We start from the raw sequence: 24,217 nt of genomic DNA on the forward strand, positions 1-24,217 counted from the left end.
AAAAAGCTTCATATACCTTTCGTGCCCTACAAATTACAAAGCGTAGTTATTTATTTAGTTTATTGGAAACTCAGAAATAAGTTAAAAATAAATATTTTCTGGAGGTTCGTTCCAAAAGCTCCTGGTACACACCAAATTAAAAATTAATTAATTACTTATTTTTTTTAAATATTATATTAATATTATAATCATTTAGTAGGAAAATCTGGCCAATAATTTATATAATACTTATGTGTTGTACCATCAAACAACCGTTCAAGCCAATTGTCAAGGCTGTCAAGTAAATTATTTTCAAGGAGAACTTTTATTTCTGCATCTGATTCTTCAGAAAAACTTGTTCCTAGAAAGGTTCCGACTTCTGGATCTTCATTTATGTTAAGCAGCTGCTTGGTCATTTTTAACAGTCTCTGAAATTAAAAAAATTGTTTAATTATTTTATGGCATCAAATTGATTTATTTCAAAAGAATAATAAAAAAAAAAACGATTTGTATTAACTATTAACCTTTGCGACTCAATGGCGATTTAAAATTCAGAGTCGTTAAAGCTTTTGGACATGGAAACCAAATGTTGTATACAGACTGTTGTATATAAATGAAATTTCAGCGGCTCATAATTGGTCTATTGCCGAAAACATGGTGGACAGAATATCAATGCGACGCAACACACACCATTAAGTTCATTAAAGCAAAAAGCTATTAGTTTAACCTGCACGTCTTTATTCACCAAACGTAAAAATAATATTAACATAAGACCATATGATAAGTTAGATGGTAATCAATCAGAAAGAAGCGAGCTAATCAAACGTTCTAATCCATTTAAAAATCAGACACAAGAAAACTCAAGGAATGACAAAATGGCCAGCGAAAATATGAATCAAGGCGACGAATTCAGTAACTTTTGTGCGTCGGTAGAGATTGATGGAGAGGAACATATTAACGTAGGTTTCGAATTTGGTCCCAATCTGGCAGAAAAGTGTAGGGAAATTATTAAGACATAGTATTTACACAAAGAATTTGACTTTAAAGCACAACCAAAGTATGAGATGCAGATTCGTGTAACAGAAACAACACCATTTCATTGTACTCCGCGTCCTTTATCCTACCATGAGAGAGAGAAAGTAGCTGAAATAGTAGATGATCTGTTAGAAAAGATAGTAATCCGTCATAGTGAGTCTTCTTATGCTACCCGTTGGTCCTAGTTAAAAAAAAATTAGGAGAACTTCGAATGTGTGTCGATTACCGTGGCCTGAACAAACGAATTGTGAAAGATAATTTCCCATTGCCCCTTATTGAGGACTGTCTTAAGTTTTTAGAAAACAAGCGCTGTTTTTCGATTATATATTTGAAAAGTGGGTATCATCAAATAGGCGTAGAAGAAAAATCAGTTCCGTATACATCGTTTGTGACACCGCAGGGACAGTATGAGTACTTGAGAATGCCTTTTGGGTTGAAAAATGGATCCGCTATTTATCAGAGATTTATTTCGGAGCTCTTGAAAGACTTTATTAGGAACAAAAGCATTGTAGTGTACATGGATGATATATTAGTAGCGACCAAAACAGTTGCAGAACACATGGATATATTAGAAAGACTATGCATTCGGTTTAGCGAGACAAATTTAGAGATAAATCTAAAAAAAAATGTAGGTTTTTCAATCGAAACATCGAGTTCCTGGGGTATAAAGTTAATAAAATAAAAAAAATAACCAGTCCCTAAAACTGTAAAAGCACTGCACTCATGCTTGGGACTCTTTTCGTATTTTCGACGTTTCATGTTGTCATTTGCGACGTCAGCTAAGCCCTTGGTGCAGTTGTTAAAAGAAGGTGGTCCGTTTACCATGAATAGAGAACAGGTGAAGACTTTTGAAACTCTTAAGAATGCGTTGGCAAATCCTGCGGTATTAGCCATTTTTAGCCCAAATAGAGAGACGGAATTGCATACAGACGCAACTTCATACGGTTATGGCGCAAAACTGATGCATAGACAAGATGATGGGAAGATGCTCCCTGTGTCCTATTATTCCGGCAAAACCACAGAAACAGAATCACGTTATCATAGTTTCGAACTGGAGACATTGGCTATAATTTATGCATTGAGCCGTTTTAGAGCATATTTGGAGCATAGGTCCTTCAAAATAATCACGGATTGGAAATCATTGATAGTTGGGGTAGTAGGTGCAACGCCAGAAGATGTTGATTTGATATGTCAAACAGAACAGATGCGAGATAAGGAAGTAGTTAGGGTTCGAAAAATGCTAGAGGATGGAATTGAAGTAGATTTTTAAATGGTAGATGGTATTGTTTACAAGAGGAGTTGTGAAAACAAACTATGTCTCTATGTACCAATGTGTATGGAATTCGCGGCACACAATCACCGGTCGCCACCATCGCGAGCCTTTATCGATTCGCTTACATTTCTGATCAAAATATGACTAACCCACAGAATGCTCGCGTGCAGAAGTCACCTGCATTCAGCGTTCTCTGTCTATTTAGAATTGGTGAAGGACCCAACAACTGCAGCTTTTTAAATGCAATAGGAATGAGTTGGTGGACGTTCGGCGGGTATTTATAAGTGAGAAATCGTGCAGACGTTCATTATTATTGCATCAACAACTGTTTCGATTGGCTATTCATACCGCCTCACTTGCCCCATTTTGGAGGTTTATGGGAGCCAGCAGTGAACACCGACAAACAGCGTTTTTATCGCTTCGTAGGATCGACGAACTGCTGCCAAATCAGGCTACAATAAACTCTTGTCCTCTTGACTCTTGACCTTGGCGTCCTTACGCCATTTTTAATTTTGTCGTCCGCTGATGGAGTTTTCCGAGGTAGATATTAAGGTTCTAAACTTCAATCGACTAGATCACTGGCAACGAGTCACCTATGTCCAGCAGATCAATTGAAAGCGTTTGAGTGAGGTGTACTTGACTCTCGTCCGACAACGTGCCAAATGGCGAACTCCACAGCCCTGGATCCAAGTAAACGAGGTTATCTGTGTGAAGGATACAAACATACAGTCCTACACAGCAGGACAACAACTTCGCAAGCTCCAATATTTTTAAAGAGTACCTTATAAAATAACCATGTGTGTTGTTTAAAAGATTAATATTTCCCAAACTATAGCTTTAAGCCAGATTGAAACTTAAGACATTAATTTTCAACTTATTCATAAAAAACAGATATTCTGTATGCCAAAATAACATTTTTTTTAAATCTATTAAAAAAAGTCTGGAAAAATATAAATATATTTTTGCAGCTAGTACATACCTTTGTCCCACGAACCGACTCAGGATGCTTGGCGTGATACATGCAAAAATATTTACGGTGTCCATTCAAAGCTATTACAGTTCCAACACAATTTCTTGGATTTACTTGCAATTTTTCATTAGAACTCAATGATAAACGAAGAAGTTCTGTGTACCAAGGCAATCCCTTTTCAATAAGCATATGCCCAAATAATAAAGTTTTCGTTTTCCGATATGGCCATACAGCTTTATGAAAATGGGGTAGAAGCTTTTTCCGACTTTGAACATCTGTTATTAGCAATAAAGTTCGGCAACCGGGCTTAAGCAAACGAACCATTCCGTTATACTTTTCTGCTCTTAGTTCATATAGTTTCAGTTCCGGGGTTAGGTGATTCGGTTTTCGAGCTAGATGAAAAAAAATAGAATTAATATATGTAGGCTATTCAAATTTCCTTTAAAGTGATGTGTGATATGTGTTTAGCAACCAGATTAACTAGTCTCGAATTTGAAACAGTATATTTAAACTTTTTTTTTAATTGTTTCATACCTTTTATATAAAAGGTATTCTTTGAAGCCCCAAGTATTAGTGATGAAATTTTCGACCCAAACCATGTATTGACATATGCAGATCGATATTAACTTTAATCTATATAGCATAGCCAGGTCCACCAGTAGAGTAAAATCCTACTAATGTTTTGTTACTTGCACTGCGAATTGTGAATAGTTCCTCAATCCGACACCGTCTTGAACCGATCCCCCCGTGTTTTCAATCTGACTCCGTTTCGAATCGAGCTAATCAAACAGACTCGACTTGCTCTCGTCTCGTAGCATGAACTTCTGCTATCCCTTCTATTCTGTATTGCATTATATACCTTCCCCAACAATAATTCGTAATAAAACGAACAATCTTAGAATTTTTATATAAAGAGCTCAGTAGCTCAACAGACATGTGATGTGATGAGTGATGCTGTTGCGATGTCTACAGCCATGTCTTTGACATTTGACATTTTTCAATGACATGTTCCCGTTGCGCAAAAGCGTTGTGCATTTAGGTGTGCATTTCTGCATTTAGGTGTGCTTGGATGTCCAGAGTGTCTATTACATTATCTTGCCACCAAAATAAGAATCGACACAGTAGAGTTTGTCGCACAACCGAGATCCAGGGAATTAGAGCAGGTGAGAGGCCCCATGTGTTGCTGAGCTAGCAAGAAGATGCTAGTACAATGGTGGCCTTGTTCGCCCATTTCACTACATTGGGTCTTCAGGTCAGTCTGATGTCTAGCTCCGAAGTATTTGATTTGTGTTCTTGTCATCACTTTTGTTATATACTCAAAGAGTATCGGGGCATGCCGTCTAATCAATGATTCAGGACTTTACTGAAAAGAAGCAGACTGCAGAGTGCCCGATCATTCGACATTCGCCAAGTCGAGTGGCCATCAGCGAAGCCTAAGTTGTCAAGCAGCAGATCGATGAATGGGCCAACGCTGTGATAATACGACGCTCATCATCAAATTTCACCAGTCGTACTGTAATTGTCAAGAAAAAGAATGAGGGCAGCCGGGTCTGCGTAGACTATTGTCAGTTGAGCAAGATGGTCTTGAAAGATTGCTTTCCCGTTCCAATCGTTGAAGAGGTGCTGGAAAAGCTGGAAAATGCGAAGGTGTTCACCATCATGGACTTAGAAAATAGGTTTTTCCACGTTCTTGTGGAGGAAAGCAGCCAAAAATAAACGGCGTTCATAACGAAGGAAGGCCTCTTTGAGTTCAACCGTACGCCTTTCGGTTTTTGCTATTCGGCAGCAGTTTCATCTGTTTTATAAGCTTTGTATTTTAAAACCTTATATGAAAAGAATGAAAAGATTCGTGACCTGTACATGGACGATATCGTTATACACGCTACCGCCGTTATACCGGCGACGAATGACTGGGAAAGCTAAAGAATGTTTTTAATGCAGGAGCTGAATACGGGCGAAAGATGAAGTGGAAGATCTGCAGTCGACCATTAAATTTTTGGGTCATCAAGTTGGAGCAGGTGAAATCAAGCCACACTCGCTTTTAATTTGATCTCAATAACTTACTGCTGTGTAAGTTTATTACACATAAATGCCTGAAAGTGCAAAGTAAGGATCCATTTATAACAAAAATTCTGTATACGTCACTAGTTCGTCCGATCCGATGGTATAGAATCAGCCCCGAAAAACTTTTTTCCATTTTTCTCGCAGAGTCCTTAAATGGGATGCAAGTGTGAGACTGGCATTCCATCCTAAGTTAGTGGTAGGAAAATGCTTGCTGTGATATTTATGAACAACTTGATCAGGGGTAACATAGACAGCCGCATGTTGAGCCGCATAAACTTCACGATTCCTATTAGATATAGTAGAAACTCTATACCATTGTCCGTTCCGTGTTTTAGATCGAATTATTCCTTGCCTGAACTGTTAGGGTTGTATGCTTGTATTATAATTCCCTCTACCATATTATATTCACCACTAATTCCCTTTCCCTTATTAAATTTCGATATTGCTAACAGCTATCTTTCCTGCATGTTCGGGTTCGGTTTGGCCACGCGGCGCGCGTCATGCGACATCGTCACTTGGTCAGTTGGGCGAGAGGAGTGCTGCGATTTGGTGCAGTCATTGCATCGATATCGTTATAGCCGTTATAGTTTTTGGTGGTTTTGAACATAGTGATTGGTTACTAGTATCGGCATTTTTTACCATAATGCTTGGGTGTAATTTATAATAATGTGTTACCCCGTCTTGTTACCGGGCTCCAAGACAGGTCACTTTATAAATATTTGAGAATATGAATTACACTTTACGTAAAGAAATGAAACTGTAATTTTCATCCAGAATGGAAGATATTTAAATTAACCTAAAGTTCACTTACTTGTCACATCGGCAAGATGTCCCTGTGCCTTTAGGTGTTCCTCTTCAGCCCTAACGAAGTACATCAATATATATCCGACACCAAACATAAATCCAATGGTACCTAATAGCGAAAAGGCAGCGAAAAGGTGCTCGTCTTCTACATTTTCTGATAAATAATCAACCAAATAAAGAAAGTGCGTTATCCATTTACTAAAAATTCCTTGAGAATGCTCGTCCAACAATTTCTGAAAATATTTAATTATTTTGCATCGCTTATGTGGAAAATATTGAAATAAAATACAATACCTGAACAAAAGCTTCGTAGCTTAACGCTTCAGATGCCTTTAATAGCTTTTGTATTTTGTGAGTGAGTCCAGCTTTTGTTTTATTTATTATACTTTCAGTTGGAATAGTAGAAACCAGTGTAGCATCCTGTTTTGCATCAAATACCCATTCGTATTTCATGCGCGTATTATCCCGACGCCAAATAATAACGATTTGTGGATGGTCTTTGGCAAATGATCCTTTTGATAGAGCATTTATAAAATTTGGCTGTCTTTCCTGGAAGAGGTCCAGATATATTATTGGTTTGTTATGTATGCGAATTTAAATGTATTAATACGGAATGGAAAAAGCCGTCGCTAAATATAAATAACTTTTTTATAATATCAACCCTAAACACATCCAATTATTTGTAGCATGAGGTTTGGGTTCTTTAAATCTTTTTATTTCAATGCTTAATTTCGATTATAATTTTTATAGAAAATATTAAGAAATAAGATTTATTTGTTGAATTTATTAAAAAAAAATTTGTATATATTAAAATTAATTTAAATGACAAAAAGAAAAAATAATTTGTATATATTAATTTTGATATAAAAATTAAGTCATAAAATTTATGTCCAATTTTTATTATAAAAATTATAAAAAAAAGTACCCAGATCTTCCTTCAGAAGCATTGGAGAGAACATTTGTATTGGGATGAAAGACTACCCGCAGTTTGAGATCTCTCAGATTCAATTTCCTCGCGTGAGTCATCGTTCTAGTATGGCTATAGAGGTTTGCGTATTTTTTGATGCCAGCATAGAAGCATATGGCGCTTCCTAAGCAGGAATTAAGTGAAGCCCATTTGCTTGCGAAAATTATAAACATTTTAACGACCCAAAAAAATGACCGTCGAGCCAACGCATCCCCGCTTCAGCAAAACCTCGAGACTGAAAAGTTCTTTGTACACTTAGTTTTTGTTAATTCATCCTGTGCACATAAAAAACGAAAAATGTCTTGCATCCGTAGCATGGACGACTTTCATAAGAAAATGGGTAAGGGTAAGGTAAGGGTAAGGTGGTGGTCTTGGACTTTTACGCCACCTGGTGCGAGCCCTGCAAAGACATGGACAAGAGCGTCAAGTCCATGGCCATCAAGTATTCCACAAAGAAGATGGTCATCAAAATCAATGTGGAACAATTCTTAGATCTGGTGGATCAATACAAGATCAAGAGCATGCCCACTTTTATCTTCCTATAGGGAACGACGCGCCTTGCCCGCTTCAGCAGCGCCAATGAGCACAAACTGTTTAAAACTATGGAAAAGCTGACCAAGTAAATCCAGCCAATCAAGCCTCAGGCGGGAGAGTGCAGGCTTGACCGCAAATTTAAACCTACTTTTTTTTACTGAATGTGCGTTATGTGTTTTGTAACCCTCGAAAGAGGGAAATTGTCTTTGTGTATGTCTAGAATATAAGAAATATGTAATTTTTGTGAAAACTGTGAAATTTGTCAAACACAACCTTACAGAGAAAATTTAATCTTTTGGCATTTGCGATGTCGCCTTAACATAACCTCAATCTCACATGATGCGAAAATGCGAAAAGAAAAAGAGAATGTTGCCCTAAAACTATATTTAACAAAAAAGAAAAAAGGGAAAAGGAATCTTTACAGTTCAGTTTTACTGCTGGTCGGATTCATCAACAACATTATCTTGGATAAGGGATGGGCCAGCCAAATTTTAAGTTTTAGTGTCAAATAGAGTGGTATCAATTCAGGAGTTGACGCTAGGTTTTGATGATATAATCTCGAGATGCTGAACAAAATTATATGTCCTTTATAGAGTTGATAGGGAAGGTATATTTTGAACAGTTTTTATATGGGTACTAGGCTTATATAAAGAATTTACACCGATAAAATAAATTGCGATTGGCGTAAAATACGTTACCTTAAACATATATGCAAATCGAACTCTCTCCACACTGTATCTACTGTGTAATGCAATTTCTCTCATTGCACCCCTTGCCACATTGTGTTCATCGGTGTTTTCAGTGATCAGAATTACGCACAAGCGTTTTCTAGGTCGGTTCCATTCAGCGGGGCATACACCTTGAAAGAAATTAAATACATATTTAAAAAAAGCCAGCATTTTGTAACAAAAATTAAAGGATTAATAAGCGCATAGTCTTAGGAACAGCAGCTTACGCTCTCAATACATACACGCACAGACACATGTAACAGTCTTACTGATTGTATAGCATTGCTTCACTCTTTTCTTGCTCTGAGTCAAAATTCTCGTCGAACGCTCAGCATCACAGGCTAGTTGGAATTGCCGAGCGACCAGCACGTTTGTGCATGTAGAGTTTGACACCTACTCTTAGCTAATGCCCACGCCATTTGACTTTGGACATTGAAAAATCCAACAATAAACTCCAAAATAAAATGTAACAACGGAAAAACCGTATTTTTAAATGTGGAGTCAGAGTTGGCGACAATAGGTTTGCATTTGAATAATCAAATGCAAATCGAACGGATTGAGGATTATTCGGTCAAACTCTTTTAACGAAATAAACTACTTACAAGTACTTACTTACAAGCGAAAACTATCCGAAGGCCCTAGAAAAACTCAAAAGTCGTTTTAATAATCCTACTCTTATATTTTTAGAAGGTATTGAGGCATTTTTTGCACTACAACCTGTGGAAAAGTCAAACAGTCAGCAGCTTCGCAGCCTAGTGGATAAGGCATCCGCTATCTTGAGCTCGTTAGAGTCCATCGGCAAACCTGAGAATATTTTTCACGCTATGCTTATATATATTGTAATGCAAAAGTGTGATCAGCAAACTCGGAACAAGTGGAAGGAATCGCAGGACTACAAAACTCTGCCAACTTGGCTAACATGCACACAGCTTTTGGAACGCCACTGTCAGTTTCTCCATTCGTCTGGAAACTCGGCTGGTACTAGTCAAATCGTCATTCTATCACTGATCCGTCGTGTACACTTTTTCTAGTTCTGGTAATAAAATCACTAACTGCGCTGAGTTCAAGGCTATGAACAGCAACCAACGGTACGACAATGCAAAACGCCTCGATCTCTGCATCAATTGTTTTGGAAACGTTCATAGAGTGGCACAATGTTCATCGACTCATCGTTTCCGATCCTGTAATCGGACTCATCATTCATCTTTGCATCACTCTAAGCCGAAACAGCCACCCCAATCTAGACCCCTTATTTTAACTCTCTATTAACTCTATCGTACTTATAATTATCTATTAATTTTTTTTTTTCATGGATGCGCCATGGGGAGTGGAAATCTTCATGAGATACCAATGACCCGTGCCATTGACATGCAGCAAGGAATCGTGCAAAAAAAAAAAAAGCTCTATTCACTTACTATCGAGTACTCGTATAAGGACATTTAATTTCACTCTCGCTTGCAATCCAAAATCAACAACTTTCAGTAATGGTGTTGTGCAAATTTGTTACGCCTTAATGCCTCGAAATATAAAATAATGACATTTAATCCTGCCAGCCCCTTGTTGGCTCCTTAAACACTGCGCTTTCTTGAGAAAGTTTCCACTGGTTCATGATCTTGGTGTTTTAGACCCCAAATTACAGTTTTCTGTACACATTTCTACCATGGGAAATATGACCCTGGGCATGCTTTGGTTTATAAAGAGATGGTCAAAGGAATTTAAAAACTCTCTATACCTCGCTTGTTCGTCCGATCTTAGAACACGGCTTCTGTGTATGGTGCCCTCAGTACAAAGTACACCAGGACCGCATAGAATCAATCCAGAAAAACCGTGGTCCCCCAACTGGGATGCAGGTGTGACAATGCCATCTTAATAGATTGCTATTGGTAAATCTCCCATCCATATTTAACCGTAGAAAAATTCTTGGTGTGGAGATAATTCATAATTTAGCTCTTCGGTTAACGCGTCGCGCGTCATGCGGTAAAAGGGCTGCGTTTTTGCCTGGGTATGATGGTGTCACACGATCCACTTGACGGTGCAGTCATTGCATAACCACTTGATGGTGCAGACATGCATATCAACGTCCACATATTGAGTTTCCAATATTTAGTTGGCTTAGCAAACTTTCTTGTAATGAAACTTAGAAAGTCATCCGAGTTAATCGATAGCTTTGACTAATTTCTTGACTTCCTTGAAAAGGTATGTACCATACAATTCTGTGCCGACCTGCCTCCCGTTAAAACAACTATGATCATATGCATATGCCCATACATCGAACATTAACCCAAAAATTGTAATCTGGACGGCATTGACTGTTGTCAAAATTATTGGCGCGACAGAAGTCAACCACGACAGTCTTGCCAAAAGCGAAGTCGAACCCGTCGTGAAGGGTTTCATCGGCCTGAGTTTGGAATGTCTCCAATTAGATTCCTACCACCTAAAGCAAATGCATGAATGTATTCAATTTGGAGACTTATACGGGAATAAGAGGATTTTCCAGGAAGACAACGTAACAATGTATTCAGTCCACACGCAAATATTGTAGTGTCCAGCCGGACCAAACCCAAAATGAAGATCATTGTATTAAGCGAGAAGTTAGATAAAATTGGCCCTAGAACTCAGAAAAACTAGGCAAGCTCAACCAATAACCTAATTAGCCAAATAGTAATGAAAAATGGCAAATATATTTCAGAATAAATATTCATAATGTTTTTTTTTTTTATTGTAAGCCTATTGTTGTCTAATCTATAACCTTAGGTTTTCAAAGCTGATTGCTACTAGCATTTATTACCTTTTCAGAACCAAAAAGTTACGCAAAAAAAATGTTCACTCGACGTTAAACTCTTAAAACTAATAAGCATACAATATAAACAATACTTACTTTCTAGCATGTCTTGCGATGACAACCTTGGTAAAGATAAAAATTGATTTGGAGTGATCATATTAATCAATATTTGAGTTGAAATGTCTGGCAGGGAAATCCTAGCTATAGACCTTGTAGAATCTTCATTGAATATAAGGAGCGTGTCCAAGCTTGCATTTACTTGAAATCTATTGATGATATTCTCCGAGATCTTTTTAGTCAGGTCAACAAATCTGAAATTAAAAAGTGCACATATTAAATTACTTTAGACAGCGAAATATGTAGCAATAGCATACCAAGGAAGACTACAAACCACACTAGGTCTTATAAGATTTTCAAAACCACGGTATAGTGTAATAAAAATATAATAGTTTAATGTGTATATGATATGTGCAAGCCCAAGCGTACTTTCGAAATAAATTTCCGAGGGAGGGAGGGCTGCGTTTTGCCTGGGATTCGCGCGTAACAGCCTTCTGCTGGTTTCACACGGGCCACTTGACGGTGCAGTAACTGCATCGCCTCTTGAAAGATGCAGTCATTGCATGTCAACGTCCAAAGAATGAACCACTGGACAGACTACAAAATCAGTCTGTCACTAATAAAAAGGAAACAAGGAAAGCAATAAGGGCCTCTTGGCAAAAATTTTGCTCGGAAATTCTCTCGAAAACTAACCCCTCGGTAGGGTGTCTTAAAAGGAATGATGGTACGTGGACCAACTCCAGTGAGGAGTCCCTACACACTCTACTCGACACGCATTTCCACGGGCGTACAACCATCCAGCCTACACACTTCCAAACCACAAACGGTAAATTCGATCAATCACATCTTTTAAAAACGGAACATAATCTCTGGAGTAAACAGCTTCAACCCGTTCAAATCGCCAGGCCCAGACCAGGTAATACCGGACCAACTTCAGAGGGCCGGGGATAGGGCAATCAACTGGCTACAAGGCATCTTCAGGAAGATACTGGTTGTGGGTACAATCTCCCGGGCGTGGCTTAAGGCAAAGATAGTCTTCATTCCCAAAAAGCAGGGAAGCCTCGCACTCAACTGCAAAAAACGTTAGACTAATCAGCCTTCCTCCTCAAAACCTTTGAGAGACTCGTCGGGCTGCAACTTAGGACAATTATACACGCTCAGTTGCTGTCAGAAAGGAAAATCCACGGAAACGGCTCTTCATGAAGTGACCTCAGCGGTAGAGAAATCTCTGCATCTCAAAGAGTACTCACTACAGCCTTTCTCGATATTGAGGGAGCCATCAACAACGTCATACCGGGCGCCATTACAGAAGCCCTGACTGACCTGGGGGTGGACCGTCTTTTGGTGATGCTCATCGATCAATTGCTCATATGCAGGACGGTGACATTATCGATGGGATCGTCCGCCAAGTCAAGGTATTTCAACAGGGGCACCCCGCAAGGTGGTGTCCTGTCTCCTCTTCTGTGGAACACAGCAGACAACATGATTCAATGTGACCTGGAAGGGGGGGCTGCAAGGTCGTGGCCTATGCGGACGATGTTGCGGTAATCTTCTCGGGAAAATACCCCGAAACATTGTGCCATTTAATGACCGCAAAGCTAGCGCAACTGTCGGAATGGACAGAATCGCGCGGACTGGGAGTAAATCCCTCGAAAACGGAACACGTATTATTCACAACTAAATACAAGGTGCCGGCCCTCAACCCACCAATATTATATGGATGCAGGCTCTCCTTTAGCGACAGTGCCAGTTACTTAGGGTTGGTAACTGACAAAAAGCTTAACTGGATGCTGAATGTCAAAGACAGAAGAAGGTGCAAAAACACTATTGGGCTAAGATGGGGTATGACCCCAAGGACTGTCCAATGGATATATCTAGCTATAGTTAAACCAATACTACTCTACGGAGTTACGGTGTGGTGGCCGGCCCTATCAAAAAGGGCGATCACCAAGCGACTGGGCAAAGTCCTATGCAAAGTCCCCTATGCATCAGCGGAGCTCTTCGCACCACCCCAAATGATGCGCAGAGTGCCATCCTATGCCTTCAGAGCCTTGACCTCGCAGGAAAGGAACGGGCAGAAGCAGCAGCAATACGTCTGAGCGACTCAAATCAATGGGTGAAACAGTGCATAGGTCACTCAGCCATATAAAATAATAGCAATACCCTCCATCAAAAACGGACTACCAAGTTGCAAGAGAGTACACAGTTCCTCCCTTCAAGACAATCATCCCTCACAGAGACGAATGGCTCGAGAGACTCCCAGAAACTGGGCGACAGAGTCGGAAGAGGAATCTCCCAGATCACTGCAGTGTCTTTCAAGCGGAAGTCATAACAATCAAGGAGGCTCTAGACTGCCTACAAGCGGTTGCTATTACAGCAACCAAGCTAAACATTTAAAGCGACAGCCAGGCTGCGATCAAATCGCTAAGTGCGATTTCCTCGAACTTGGCCACCGTGGCAGACTGCCGCAAATCTCTCCACGAGATGGCTCAGTAATTTGCTATTAGATTGATTTGGGTCCCGGGACACAGGGACATCGAGGACAACAGTATAGCGGACGAGTTGGCCAGATCTCCTCCAAGACAAGAAGGATATCTGTATGGCAATGGCCACCTATAAGATTATTATAAAAGAGCAATACAAGCGTCTGACAAACGAGATGTGGCAAATAGTGCCACGATGTCGCTTAACTCGGCAAACATGGCCGAGCTTGTCCATGGTAGCGCACCTCCGAGCTCTGCAAGCTTGGCAGGAAAAGGTGCAGTGTATTCATACGTTCCCTCACGGGACGCTGGCTAATAGGCACCCACGCCAACAGACTCAAAAGTCATTAGCAGTAGCTGTAGAGACGAGAAAGAGGAGGAGACAGTGGAACACCTGTTCTGCTCCTGCCCAGCTCTCAGCAGAAGAAGGCTACAACACTTGGGCTCAGCATTTCTAAACGACATTTCTGAGGTGTGCTGTGTCTGTCACAGGAAGATAGCGAGCATTGTGAGAGCATCTGGATGGGATAATTGCTAACAGGAAGTCTTACAACGCAGGAAGGGAATATCCTATACAGATATAGTATGCCACACCAAGTATTTAATAACTTTGCAATTCTATAAAGCTAATAAAAGCAGCTACGGCCTGCGAAAAAACATTACAGTTTCAAATGAAAAATTTATATATTTTTGCGGTATTAAGTATTAAGACAACAGACAGATAACAAATAAATAAATATACTCTTACCCAAATGCAACACGATCATAAAAAGCAAAGGCGGTTACCAGATATCGTAACCGAATTAAACTCCGGGGTTCCAAAATTAATACGCGAACTCTGTTGTCCATCCATCCGCCAAGAAAGTCATCTATGTTGTTATCATATACGTGCTGAACTATTTTATACGGCAATTTTTTTCGTATGAATTCTGGGTATATATATAAAAAAATTTACAAATTGGTAAATAGAGTAGTTATAGTTCTATAATTGTCAAGATATTAGACAAAAGTCGACATTCCGACTTAAGTTGAACCACTATTATCTATCATCTTTATATGTACATAAAAATGTACAAATCCTACAATCAAATTTGCGACATATCGCTCGCAAGGAAGCTAAAAAATTAAAAGCGTTAGAACGTACGCAAAAGACTGAGTATTGAAAATTAAACTTTTTGTCACAAGTAGCACAAATTACATCGTTTCCAACAACTTTAAAACACTTTGGGGGAAGGCTGTTAAACCATTTTTCTAACAAATTTCTTTTATACCTGTTGATTTTCGGCACTTCACTACACTTCACTTCAAAGACTGTAGAAAAGTAAAGCAAACGCGCAAATCAATAGCTTAAAATAACGCCAGAGATCAAACTGATAAGAAATTACAGTAACAATATGTTACAGAGAGACTTCATATAAAGAAGCTGCACATCTTTGGTGTTGTCATAAAGCTTTGCTCTGGTTTCAAGTCCGGCTTGCGATAAGAGCAACACAACAATATATGGTAAAGCGTTGGACAAGGGAACGTTGCACAAATCTGGTCTAAATTATAGTATTTTTATGGCTGCGTTTTTTTTCTACCGATCGTATCTATCTCAGTGTAATCAACTTACCGACAACTTTTTGTGGCGTATACGAATAGTCCCGATATACAAAAATTTTACCATCCAAAACAAGAATCATTTTTGGAATTTCGTTTGATCCAGTTTTTCGTAGAACTGACGGTTCGTGTGCAGCATTTATAGTTGAAAAATGAATACCTAAAATAAAAGTTTTTAATACCTTAAAAAGAACATGTCTTGATTAGTATATAAAAGGCTTACCTAAAGGTTCCAGAACGTCAATTAACTTTTTAAATGCTCCAACTAGTCGCGTGCACTGGAAACACCAGTCATTATAGAACATAACAATATGTAATTGTTTTGAACTTTTTAGCAAAATAGTTTTCTCGAAATAATTTGCTGTTACTGAAAGTTTATGGTATAAAACAATGTCTTGATCAAAAATGAAATGTTTTCCAAATATATCTTCCGCTTGATCGGAGGCGAAACGATCATATCCACTATAATCATGCTTTTGTTGCAAATAATGAGAGTCTTCATCAATTACTCCGTGTCGATCATAGATTCGTCGTCGATTAGAATCACTCAAAAGTTCATAGGACTTTTTTATCTCAACAAACTTTTCTTCGGCTCCAGGAATCTGATTTTTGTCTGGATGCCTGAAAATATTTATTACACTATGTAAAAAATAATTTCCTTTTTTATTATCTGTCAGCATTATTTACCACTCTTTTGCCATCTGTTTGTATGCTCTCCTTATTTCTTGTGTAGTCGCTAGGCTATTAATTCCAAGAGCAGCGTAGGGGTCATTTGAAGCACATATGCATACATTAGTTGTAGCATAAAGCAGCAGTATTCGTAGCGTACAGTAATAAGCAGTTCCATATAGCTTCGGTAACATTTTTGTATCCTTTTATTATTCACCTTAAAAACTTTAGAAAATTACATGTGATATGTAAAATTAACTATTGTCATCGTCTAATGAATTTTTATTCTGCACTTTAGGCAGTTTAGTTTAGGAAACTAGTCTCTGTTTTTTCACTCCATCAAACCCATCAAGAAAAATGAGATTACATAAACACAGCGCAGGGTAAAGCCGAAATGAGGGGATTAAAAGTTAATATATATTTATTTATTTTTTTGTTGTCTTCGGATGTATAAATATTTATATTTAGGCGGACACGTTTTTTGTTTTCAAGATATTTTCAAAAAACTAACTTTCAATTTTGAAAAGCTGATAGATGCAGCTATAAATCGACCCAAAACATTTGGGTCGTTAGAGCTATCGTTTGTAAAAATCGAAGTATAAAAAGTCTGCCTAAAAATAATGCTCGGTACGTTACTAAGTGTAAGATAAAGTCGCTTATCGCCGCCTTTGATGCAGCAAACGATACGAAGCTTGCAGTGTCTTGCATGCCCGGGCTTAGAAATCGAATACAAACTGTTTCCTCGATTTACGGACCGTTACTGTCGATCGGAGATAATACAAAAATTTCGAATGCAATGGTCATTCATCTCGTTTTGAACACAGTCGTCCCGGTAAGGAAACAAAAGTGGGATGAAAAGTTTATGAGAAGTTGCCTCTTTAGTCCGACTTAGCTGAAGAACCGACGAAGCCAACACAGAACAATGTCATGTCAAGCAAGCAACATAATCGCAGGTCATATGCTTGTTCTTTCACTTCCACCAACAGTAGAACTCAGCAAACTTATAGCTATTGTAATTCAGGAGACCATGTAGTGTCAAATTGCCCTCCAATTTCGCGTCTCTCGGTGATGCAAAGGTTCGAGTCGGCATCCTTATGCATTAATTGTCTGCGAAAAGGCCACGCTGTTGTAAAATGCAAAGCCAATAAATGTCGAGTGTGCAGCCGCTCACATCATACATTAATCTCGCGTTGCCACCACCCTAAGAGAGTACTTCCCCTCCATCAAATCTGGATCAACCTTCCACACGGTTGGACGACAGCGTTGGACAGGGTAATTCTTGCTACATCGATCGTAAGCGTCTGAAATAAGAGCGGTGAACACGTTTAGGCCAAAGCTCTGCTCGACTCTGAATCACACAAAAATTTTACTACCGAGAATTTCTCTCATCGCTTACAGATCCGTAGAGAGGAGTCCTGTATTAACTTGCTTGGAATTGATGAATCTAATTCTCAAGTAAAGGATAAAATACACACAGTGGGGAAGTCGCGAATAAATGATAGTGAGTTCTCCATTGATTTTTTGATACTGAAATCAATTTCAGGTTATCACCCTAACCGGTCAGTGAATCCCAGAGAACCTACCACTGGCAGACTCTTATTTCTACAAGCCACAAAGAATAGATATGCTGATAGGAGCAGAATCGTTCTTTGAATTATTAGCCGTTGGTCAAATTAAGCAAGGTCCTGACTTTCCAACTCTTCAGAAAACCCTTCTTGGCTTGGTTGTTTTGGGAAAATATGTTTCCAAGAGTTCTGCTCACCAAATTACAAATAGTTTGAGTTTCAGTGAAGGGCTGCGAGTCTCTATCGATCGAACCTTGCAAAAGTATTGGTCACTGGAAAAAATGCCATTTCCAAAGAAAATCGCCACCCCTGAGCACAAGGTATGTGAAGACCACTATCGCAAGACGACTCAAGTACTGTCGTCAGGTCCAAATTGTTTAGGCAACTCCTTTAAGGTTGCTAAACGGCGGTTTTTGTCGCTTAAAAAAAGATTGTATCATGACCCTGAGTTGAAGAAAATGTACTGGAATTCATGAAGAAGTTTCTCTCCTTTGGTTCTACTGACAATTCTATTCCTTCTACCACCAAAGTACATATACCAAGCTCCGTGTTCGACGCTTCGTCCAAGACGTCCTCTCAGGTGGCCTTGAATGATATTCTGATGGTCGGACCTACCATTCAAAGGTAACTATCCTCGACACTGATCCGTTTACGTCTGCACAGGTTCTCCCAGACTGCCGATGTTAAAAAGATTTATCGCCAAGTGATGGTGAATGAAGCTGATCAGCAGTTTCAGCTCATATTGTGGAGAAGAGACCTATCTGAATCCTTGAGATTATACAAGCTCAACACTATAACCTATGGGACTGGACCAGCTACATTCTTAGATATCCGGTGTTTGAAAAGGTTGAGTGAGTCTGCGAAGCACTCATTCACCAAAGCTGCTAAAGTTATTGGGTCAGACTTTTACGTCGGTGACTTCTTCGGGAAGATGGCGTAGTGTCTACCTGCGCCTCAAAAAGCGCCACCCCGAAGATAAGGACGCGCACACCCTACAGGCAGGCGAGGTGGAAAAGGATTTAGGTCTTGAGTCTATCTTGGAGGCTGCCCAGGGTCTCGCGCTCGAAGACGCAGAGGAAGAAGAGGAGGACGGTGACCTGACGCTGGTAGTCAACCCGCAAGGGGCAACTGAGCCAGCCAACCATGATGCTGAGTGTGCTGCAGCCGACATAGCTCTAGTCCAGGAGCCCTGGATTGCGACAGGCAACTCAGTGGTCGGACTAAAGTCCTCAAATCACAACTTGTTCTACTCAACATCAGTAAGCAGGAACAGAACCATCGTACTCGTACGAAAGGGAATCCATGCTTACCTTATGTCTCATTACAGCACGGATGACCTGACGGTTGTGATGCTGGGAAGTGAGGAAAATCGCCTTCTGGTGGCTTCCTGCTATATGGCTCACGACAGACCCGCGCCACTCAGGAGTCTGGTGACAGAAGCCGGCACCAAAAACCATCAACTCGTCATCGGGACGGACGCCACCACAATGTGTGGGGAAGCCCCGACATCAATGACAGAGGTGAGTCACTCTTAGACTTTATACTAGCAAATAATCTATCTATACATAGCAAACGTTGGGGAGGAGCACACCTTCGTAGGTCTGGGAAAAGTTAAAAAAGACAGTTACTTCGAAGCTCGCGATTCCGGGATCAGTGAAATCCGCGGAGGACATAGAGAAGTCTCTAGAGACCCTTTCCAACGCGTTACTCGACCTGGAGCCTGGAGTAACTTACTCCTTACTGGAGCCTACCACACATCGTGCAAACCCTCGAGGACGAAGAAGAGGTCCAAGCCACTCTGGTGGATCCGGGATCTATCTCTTCAAAGGAACAACCTCAGGGAATTCTTTAAGATCGCCAACAAGCGAACGAAGGGGTCGTCTACGAGGAATACAAACTCCTTCTTAGGAGCTACAAGAAGGAAATACGCAAAGCACAACGGAACTCGTGAAGGACCTTCTGCTCCAACATTGAGAAAGTACCAGAAACCGCACGGCTTCGGAAGCTGCCCTCTAAGCAGCCTACCATACAAAGCCAATTAAAGCTAGATGACGGACAGTGGATAGAGGGCCGTGATGAAGCCCTAACAGCACTAATGGAGGAGCATTTCCCTGGTTGCACCGAGGTCGCTGATGCCAAAGAGCACCAGGACCTAGCAACCAAGGAACAACTTCCCCCCAACAGATCTGATAACCACCAAGCGAATCTACTGGGCAATAGACTCCTTTGCAGGCACAAAAACACCAGGACTGGACGGGGTATTACCAGCCATGATGTAGGTGACCAAAGAGGCAATTACCCCATAGTTTTCCGCAATATTCACAGCTTGTCTAAGTACAGGCTATATCCCTATCCAATGGAGAACCTAGAGAGTTGTCTTCCTCCCAAAGGCAGTAAAGTGCAGCCATACGAGTCCCAGAGACTATAGACAGTAGTGACCAGACGTGTTTTTGTTTTGCGCCCCGCTTCTTTTCCATTTATTTTCCAAATACAGCCGGTGTATTTTAAAATAAACCTTGATAAAATCCCCTCTTAACCTACAGTAAAAAATCTGTTCTTTAACGCGAGTGCATGCCTATTATTTCCATAAAAACTTAATTTTTGATATAAGTTCTGTGCGTTTGGTTAATCGTTTGTTTGTGTGTTGCTTTCCGTAAGTACGCTCACGCTGTGTTTAGCCCGCTCCTATCCCGTAGCCTTTGCTGTAGCTATCACTCTCTCCCTATTATCCAAACTTAAACAACTGTTCTTTTTCTCTCGCTCTTTAAACTTTCTGAGCAATAGCGCTCTCTGTTTAGTAGCTCTCGCTATAACCGCTCTCCAACCTGCTCTGTTTTTTACTAATTCCGCTTTAAGCGTTGTCTGGCACATTGGTCTGATACCAATTTGTTTGAAATTTTATGTTACAAATTTTTAAATAAATAAATAAAAAAATGGAATACGCTGTGGTCTGCGCCAAAAAAACTTGTAAGAAGCAGAGTGTAATGAATTTTTTGGAATGTTTTTGAAAAAATAAATAAATAGCCTTTAAAAACGTGTTCTGGAAACCACAAACTTTCTTGCTATATTAACAATGAATCAATCTATGCAAAAATAATTATTTCATATAAATCGGTAAGTTGGTTAAAAAGATATAGCGGTTTGACTTTTGAAAATTGTTGAACCTATTCAGTTGAGCGGCACTGTATATAATTTACAGCCACTCAAAAGTTTTCAATTCTTCGTGTTAGAAAAACTCTTCTAGTTTTTCAGAACATCCCACTAGGTTGTAACTGGTTTTCTGATGGTTCTAGTATCGACTCAGATTTTTTCGTTTTCAAAACGAAAACATTGTCCTCGCCGAGGTACAAAGGTGTCAAATGCACAGGTAATGCTGTTGTTGAGACAACGAGCTTTTTCGCTGACTATAATTTTTCGAATAATTTCACAAAATTAAAAGATTTTTGGAAACGTTATAATTTTTATTTGTTGGTAATTGAGGGTGCCCGAAGATGACAGAGCCCTTTACAAAGGTAGTGATGAATTACACACTCGGTTGAGGCAAGCGAGCTGATCTCGAGCCATATTAATAGCTTGAAGACAAAAAGGGTCTGTTCTCCAACTATATCAAGTGGTAACTGCCAGAGAAGGCGCACCTGCTGACGGCTTAGTGATGATATAGGAAAGAAAAGATAACAAGAGCGAGCGTAGATAAAGAGTAGATGATGAAATGAGAGCATGATGCTGAGCAAGTATAGATAAAGCTACGCTTACGTTACGTTAGCTTAGTATAAAGACCAAAATTGTAAAGAAAATGAAAAGGATAGGAGATAGAAAGACGAGTAAAGAATTTACTCTCGGGCATCGCAAGAACATACCCCCTCCGTGGAAGGATCCATGCCTTTCACCTCATCTCGTAGAGGCAATAGACATAATTTTGCAAGTGCTCTTCTGCTAACACTTGTAGCCATCCTGATCGACGATCAGGACTCGAGAAACGCCATCAGATCCTGGGATCAGCTCGGGGATTCTCGGTAGAGGCCACTTCAGCGGAGGGGTCTTCTTAAATCTCACAATTTCTGCTTGCTTTCAAAACAAGCAATTGAAAAAATATAAGCCATTTTTATCACGTTGTATATGTTATTCATGAAACAACCAGGTCAGCTTGTTTTGTTGGCCAGAAACGAAAAACAACAAAAAGATGACTAAAGTTTTGTGAAAACGGGAGAACCTAAAAAAGAATGGGGATCGTATTGAAGTGAATACAGGAGCCTGCCTGTACATCATTAGTGAGTATGAAATAATGATTTGTTTTTCCCCAACAAACAAGTTACACTGCAACACAAAATAAAAAAGCTTTTAATATAAAAATATATTCTTTATTAATTATAAATGTATAAATCCAAAATTTACATATAAAAAGATTATTTACAGCTTATTAAAAAAAATAGTTTAGTTTTGTAGCATGCCTACATTTACATACAACTTTGTGTACAAAAATAACAGCCAAACGAATAAAGCCAAGCAAACAAATTTTTGTCCCCTTTCAAACCATAATAATATGAAATATTGAAGATGCTTTATATGGTAGCACGTTGGTCCTTTACAAAAAATTTATGGTATTATACGAAAAGAGGACTATTTAAAACTTCTGCAAGCTTATCTTCTTAATTTTCTGGAGAAATGTATTTATCTCGAATTTAAATAACTTTTTAACAAGACAGGGACCCGAAGCAAATTGCGAAAATTTTTCGAGAATGGCTGGTTAATCAAACTGTAAACTTTGATTCAATTGAAAATTGATTAAAAAAAAGTTACAAAATTTAAGTAGTCATGAGTCTTGGAAAGCCTATAGTGAAGAAAAGAAACCAAAGGATCAAAACATTTATTTCAGAAGGCAAGACCTATGCTAAGGAGGCGCAAATTGTCGGTTGTTCAAAAGAAATGATTAGCAATGCTTTAAAATGTTTCCAACAGAAAACACGTGGAAGAAAGGCCGTGATATCCCCATTTCTGGTAAAACTACTGGTTCGTTAGAGCAAGGAGGACCCATTTAAGTCGGCCACAGAGCTAAAACAAGGATTTTAAAAAATCGTCAAGTTGCAGATCTTGTTTACAACAACGTAAAATGGGTACTCGTAGTCCGAGGAAAATTCCACGTTTGAAAAACGAAGAAACATCCTGTGCTCCGGCGAAAGCCAAAATGTAAATCGGTGCTCTTTTTTTGGTGCTCAAATTTCTGATAAAATCCTATTCAAGTATTTTTATTTTGAGTTTGCACATCATACCGGTGCTCTGGTATAAGAAAAATTGTACTTTAAATTTTATATATTAGTCTTAAAAACGTTCATTAGAACCATTGCTTAAACAAAATCCATCATTTTAGATACATTAGTCCACTGGTGGATTTTTTTTCGGTGCAGCTGTACATATTTACATATGTACACACAAACTTGGGAACAATACATAGATAGCGTATCTGAGTTCGCCTTTCGCTCTGACTAAAAAGCTGGATGACATAGCTAGTTTAATACTTACCACAGTTTGAAAAATAGTCCACAAAAGCAGTGTCTCAGGAAATGTAACTACATATGTACATTGTTTGTGTAAAAGCTGTTACAACTTCGTACTTCAAGGGAACTCTCTCTACCTTAAAATCAGTAGGTGGCTATCATGGCTAATAGAGAAATAATAAATCCTATTTAAGGATAAAGCTTTTACCAAACATCATCAATAAATCCCCGTTAAATTGAATAAACTCCAAAACCACTTCGATTTAGAATCGTTAACAGCACAAAACTCGGATGCACGCACGTCTCAATGGATACAAGTCTAGCTAGAAATACAAAATAGTTAAAGAATTAAGAATGTTCATTAAAAGTTAATTTTGGAGCCGTACCAAGTGAAATATTAATCTTTGACATTAAAGCTATTAACTTTTCGTTATGAATATGTTATTATGTAGATGTATGTGTTATTTACAAAAAATATACTACATTAAAAACAACACTCAAAATTTAATTTTAATTTAATTAGTTACAGTTTTCTGCAGCCTAATAATAAGAATGTTTTTGAGAGTAACTCACAATAATCAAAACCTAAAAATTCCCCTAATGAGAAGAAATAGATATCTACTTTTCGGCTATTCTGAAACGGTGGAATAAGAACATATTTTAAACATACAATAGAAAACACACTGAGCTCATTCCGGGGGAATTTTGACAGAAGTGAAACTGCGTTTCACACTGGCACCGTCCACCATCGGTTAAAAGAAGCTGATGCACAATAAAAAGTTCATCGTATTTTTTTTGTTTATCAAAATGGATGAAGACTTAACAATTGTTTTGGCTGCCGTTTATCAGCAAAATATTTTCGTGCACCAACAGATAGTGTTGCTAGAAATAAATAATAATAATAATAAATAATAAGCGCAACAAGTAAGCAGACTATAATCAGTCAGCAGAACAAATACTATCTGCATTCGAGAAATATTGCGTGGACCGTATATTAAAATCTTATTTATCTGTATCTTTCAACACTTGCAACAGATCATTTTGAAATTTGGTTTGGGTGCTAAACAGGTTCTGGACGAGCTTTTCCTAAATTTCTCTTCTTTGGCATTGAATATATCTGAATATAAATAATCAAAAACAATAAATAACATAGATATTTATTAAACTCCTAACGGCAATTTTCTGCTCCTTGCATTTGATATTTTTTTTAAAACTT

At 38.9% G+C, this 24,217-nt stretch overlaps 1 protein-coding gene across 1 annotated transcript; it reads right to left on the reverse strand.

Moving 5' to 3' along the window:
* Positions 1–36: 36 nt before the first annotated feature.
* LOC113567378 (dnaJ homolog subfamily C member 16) lies at positions 37–23,197 on the reverse strand. The gene is made up of 11 exons (XM_026995029.1): positions 23,027–23,197; positions 15,963–16,169; positions 15,499–15,896; positions 15,289–15,435; positions 14,425–14,605; positions 11,233–11,447; positions 8,325–8,485; positions 6,420–6,674; positions 6,133–6,358; positions 3,267–3,649; positions 37–407 (listed from the first exon to the last, which is right to left on the reverse strand). Exons 2-11 carry the CDS (start codon positions 16,136–16,138, stop codon positions 189–191), a joined length of 2,361 nt encoding a protein of 786 aa, XP_026850830.1. The 5' UTR covers positions 16,139–16,169; positions 23,027–23,197; the 3' UTR covers positions 37–188.
* Positions 23,198–24,217: the final 1,020 nt, after the last annotated feature.

Source organism: Drosophila persimilis, unplaced genomic scaffold (assembly GCF_003286085.1).
Source record: "Drosophila persimilis strain 14011-0111.01,24,50 unplaced genomic scaffold, DperRS2 tig00000000-arrow-pilon, whole genome shotgun sequence".
Lineage (NCBI taxonomy): Eukaryota > Metazoa > Arthropoda > Insecta > Diptera > Drosophilidae > Drosophila > Drosophila persimilis.